At 57.4% G+C, this 4,437-nt stretch overlaps 1 protein-coding gene across 1 annotated transcript; it reads right to left on the bottom strand.

Annotated features, from left to right (window-relative positions):
- Window positions 1–28: 28 nt before the first annotated feature.
- Window positions 29–1,077, bottom strand: VDBG_08085 (transcription factor; the record flags this gene model as incomplete). The annotated part of the gene is made up of 2 exons (XM_003001780.1): window positions 29–687; window positions 837–1,077. 2 exons carry the CDS (start codon window positions 1,075–1,077, stop codon window positions 29–31), a joined length of 900 nt encoding a protein of 299 aa, XP_003001826.1.
- Between the last annotated feature and the right edge of the window lie 3,360 nt (window positions 1,078–4,437).

Here is a 4,437-nt window from a genome sequence, read left to right as displayed (position 1 = left end):
GGGTGATCGAGGTTCAAGAATTCGCTACCTATGCCATCATAGGATTGACCATACTGGCCGTTGCTGTTGACAAAGACACCGGCGGACCCAAAGTTGATGTCGCCGCTGCTTGGTCCAGAAAGAGAAGGGTCGCGCGGTGGTGTCTCCCCAGCCCCAGAGACATGTGGCCCAACATGCCAAACTCCATGGCACCATACTGGCTGCCGAAGTTGAGGCCTTCCAAGTCAAAGTTGAAGATGGCGGGGTTGCTGGGGTCGAAGAGTGTATTGAAACTCAATGGATCCCCAGAGATCTGAGGCGAGATCATGCCTCCCATCGTATTAGGTCGCTGGTTGTTGGAGGCTGGCTGAGTGAATGAAGGCGAGACTGGCGACGCTTGCGGGAAAGTGAGTCCCTCGGGAAGGCCCACAGGTGTCTGCGAACCAGAGTACACTGGGAACGTGGTCGAGGCGGTACTTTGCGAAAAGTAGGTGCTCCCGGCTGTGGAGGCCGTCTCTGAGGCATTGCTGTGCTGTCGTTGACCGTTTGGGCGGGCCGGCGTTGGGTTCGGGTTGTAATTTGGGCCCAGAACAGGTCGCAAGGCTTCAGGAGGTGCATCGTGGAGATATTTCGCCTTTTTGCGTACGCCGTCCTGACAGGCATCGGCCAAGCCACGCTTGATGCATCGTTGACATGGTCGTTCATCTCCTGTGGGAACGTCAGTCAGAGCTGGTCCGTGGGCACATCTGCCCCGAGCGCAACCCCGCCATGCCGGCTGCCGCTGTCACCAAGGCGAGCAGGACGGATCACAAGACCCGCGAGTCACACCGAAGAGGATAAGATTCTGTCAAGCTTACCGCACGTCAAATGAGCTCGCTGGCAAGCATAGCATGCTCTCCTGGCCTTCTTCCGCCGTGGGCGCAAGGGGTCTTTAGGGTCATACTTCTTCTTGACCTCGCCATTGTTGTCGGTTGAGTCGTTTGTCTCGGCCATCTTGTCGTCTTCGTCTTTCACAGCAAGATCGTCTTCGTACTCATGCTCATTGTCCGACATGGCATCCGAGACCTCGGCTCCGTTCTCCTCGAGTTCGTCCGGCATAATGACGAAGGTTTATATACAGCCTACACGCTGGTGCGAGCGACAGGTTGGTGGCGTGGCGCGCGGGAGGTGTACGAGATGACGGCACGGCTATGCGAGCCCTCGACCGGGATGGCCTTGTCTTGGGCGGCAGCGCCAGGCTCTTGGCTTGGTTTTTAGTCCAGGAGCTGTGGTGTTAGGGGAAAGAGTATGGTCAATCGTCCTGCAGGGCAGTGTTCTACGTGGTACACGACAGGGTATAGTTTCCTCGCAGCGACACAAAGACGAAATAGCCCCGACCAGCGATGTATCGTTTCCCCTCGTTGCGCTTGGGTGGGATGGGCTCTGCGGCGCCCCAAAGAATTTTTGAGAGGTAATCCTGGACGAATAGGAGGTCGCGCGGGAGCTGTGTCACGCCGCCGCCGCAAATTGAGGTTCGAACTTGAGAGGGCGTAGAGACGATGCTGCGTGTCGTCGTTCGCTGCTGGAAGAGGGGGCGTGCTACTAGTCCACGTCTGCGCTTCCAATGTAGGTCGTGCTAGCGGAGGATCAGTCAGGCACGAGGGTAGGCGGGCCTCGTATCGTTTACAAGCAAGGCTTGCCAATGGAGCTGCGACGGAGGGTGGGAGGAGGCGTTTCTGGTGTAACGAAATCGTTGACGGCGCAAAGACTGGGTCGCTGAGACGGCAGTGACCAGTCAAGGTTGTAGAGAGAGGAGAGAGAAGGGGGGAGCGTCGTGGCTTGCCCAAGGACGTCGCGGGCCTCGAGGGAGGGGCGGATGAAGCACCGTCACGGACAGAGGCCGCGGCGTGGATGTCTAGGTGTCGTTCGCTGGCCGGCAAACTTGTGACAGAGGCTGGGGCTCGAGCTCGGGATCGTGGATAGCCGGCTGTGGGCGTCGATGAGGGTAGCGTCGATGGCAGCGGCAGAGAGGGGAGGAGGGATGCAGGTCGTCGGCAGCTACCCGTCGGGGTCTATTGCGAGTGGTAAACAAGCATTGACATGCAACACAAGGTCGGCGACCAAAAGAAGGCCGAACTTGGGTATCGAGTCGATTTCCTCGATGGGGGGATGAGGGCAATTGGCTTCGCAAGGGCGCAAACAGGATAATAAGACGAGGTCACACGTGGAGGAGAGGAGGGCGCGAGGGTTGTCGAGGGCGTTGGGTGAGGCGTGGGTGTTGCGACAGGCCCATTGACGCGGGGCTGAGAGAGAGCGCAAATAGGTGTCGGGTTTGGCGTCTTCGGTGTTGATGTAGCGAGGAGATCGCTATGGCAAGGGAGCCCGGGTCGATTGTCTGCGGCGACGTTGGGTCGGTCGTGGTTTGTCGACCTCGGTCTGCGTTCAGTTGACACGAGCGAGTGCACACGTGTTTGAAGGTAGGTGTGTATGTACCTCAGACGCAGCGACAACAGTGTTTTGGCGAGGCTCTGAGTGGTTGAGACTGAAGAGCTGTCGTGTGTGTTGTGACCCGACGGAGAAATAAGCTGCGACTGGACTACTAGGGGGGGGGGGGGCATCGGTACTCCTCCTGCTACCTGCCTACCTCTAAGGTGCCTAGACTCCTGGTGTTGGTTGGTCTGGTGTGGTGGTGGTGCCTTGTCTGCTTGTCTCTACAGCACTCGTGGCTGCGTTCCATTGCCCTTGGTATTGGGGCATGGTCAAAGATTTGCGCTGCGGGGTTCGTCAAAAGGTGGGTCGGCTGGGCATCACTCTCGCATTGGAGAAGAATAGGTGGCGCATGATTGGCTGCGCGCAGCTGATGGTTGCACCAACTGCTAGTCAGCCAGTATTGGTCTGGTCGCTAGAAAGGCTCCGGCCCTGCGGGAGAACTTGGGGTTGGAGGAGGACCCCGTAACCGAGGTCACAAGACCAATGAGATGCGCGTCCGTCCCAGGGCTGAGAGTCTCCGTCCGTTCTTTGCTTCAGGTACCATGTCGCTAACTAGGCTTCAAGGTTCAGGCGGACAGGCGATGAAGGATCAGTGAGAGGGATGATCAATGCAGAAGGAAGACTCAGATTCACGAGGTTCAGGATGTGAGGCTCGAAAAACACACTTCACCTGGCAGCTGCGAATCCGCGGACCGGCAGCGCAGGAACGGGTCTCAGACCAACATGTCTCCTGCCTTGTCTTGCTGATCCTGTCTTGCGTGACTGGCAGATGATCGAGCCGGCAAGTGCGAGAGCCACTACCGATTTCCTCGTCACGCAATTATAATTAGGCACAGGAAGGTACCTACCTGCCTGCTACCATGTAATGACTTGAGTACAGGAGGAAGGCCAGGATCGGTGGGGCAGCTGCGACTGTGGCTGTGATTCATACGGGAAGCAGCAACGGCATCATCATGGCCCCCTGCCGGTGCCTGGTCTTGGCTCAATGGTCATTCTTATTAACGACTGCGCGCCGTCATGTTGATTCAGACATGCATGATTCAGTCGGAGTTGCTTATTTACTGTTCCGGCCTCAACCTGCGACGACGACGATGACGACGACTTGATTTCTTTACGGGTTTTACGAGTCCGCTACATTGTTGTGCGGTCATCCGCTGCTCGTCTGGGACCTCACTTGATGGCCACTTCGTCCCAAATGCCCAGAAACATCTCACGCCCCCCCCCCCCCTTGTACCATGCAAAGCTCTGTGAAATAAACATACCATCACTCTGGCTTGGCACCCCTCAGCCACACTCATCACACCACACCTCGCACCACGGATCATTGTCACCTGCATGAGACTTGCTAACATGGGCCTTGATTGTTCCAACCTGGGAACCGAGGCTTCCACCAAACCACTGACCTGCTGCCAGGTGATCTTGCGCCTACCTAGGCTTGCTAGGCAAACCTGTTGGATACCGTGGTAGACAAGCCATCTAAGTGGCTTGGCTTGTTGCTTCACTGGTCCTCGCCGTCTCCTGAATCATTCACTCCATGCTGACATGTAACACAGAGTGCTAGAAGGACGGTTGTCATCTTCTCACTGGCCGGCTCACGCGTCGACGCGTCTTGATCGTTTCAGGCCCAGCCTCGCCTCGATGCCAGCATGGCGATTGGGTCATCGACGATAGAGATTTCTGTTGCGTCACCTCCTAGGCTTTGGAGTAGCCCATGCGGCAGGCATCCCTCGCCGGCATTCCCAGCTCCCTCGACCTCATCGACACAACCATGTCGTGGGTTCGAATGCGACACCTCTTCTCTTCCTTTGCTCCGATCATCGTCGCATTGTCGTAGGCGTGGCTCATGAAAACACGTCCGGGCAACAAAAAGCCAGCCCTGACCAAAGTCAGCCGCGAGCGCCTCGACACGGGTCGACACTAGTGCGTCGGCATCTGGCGTGCACACACCTCGATCACCTGCAGGCCGAGTAACTTGTGCTACGATGGTGC

Source organism: Verticillium alfalfae, genomic scaffold (genome assembly GCF_000150825.1).
Source record: "Verticillium alfalfae VaMs.102 supercont1.11 genomic scaffold, whole genome shotgun sequence".
NCBI classification, from domain to species: Eukaryota; Fungi; Ascomycota; class Sordariomycetes; order Glomerellales; family Plectosphaerellaceae; genus Verticillium; species Verticillium alfalfae.
Note: the sequence above shows the minus strand (reverse complement) of the source record. Positions and strands in the feature narration are given on the sequence as shown.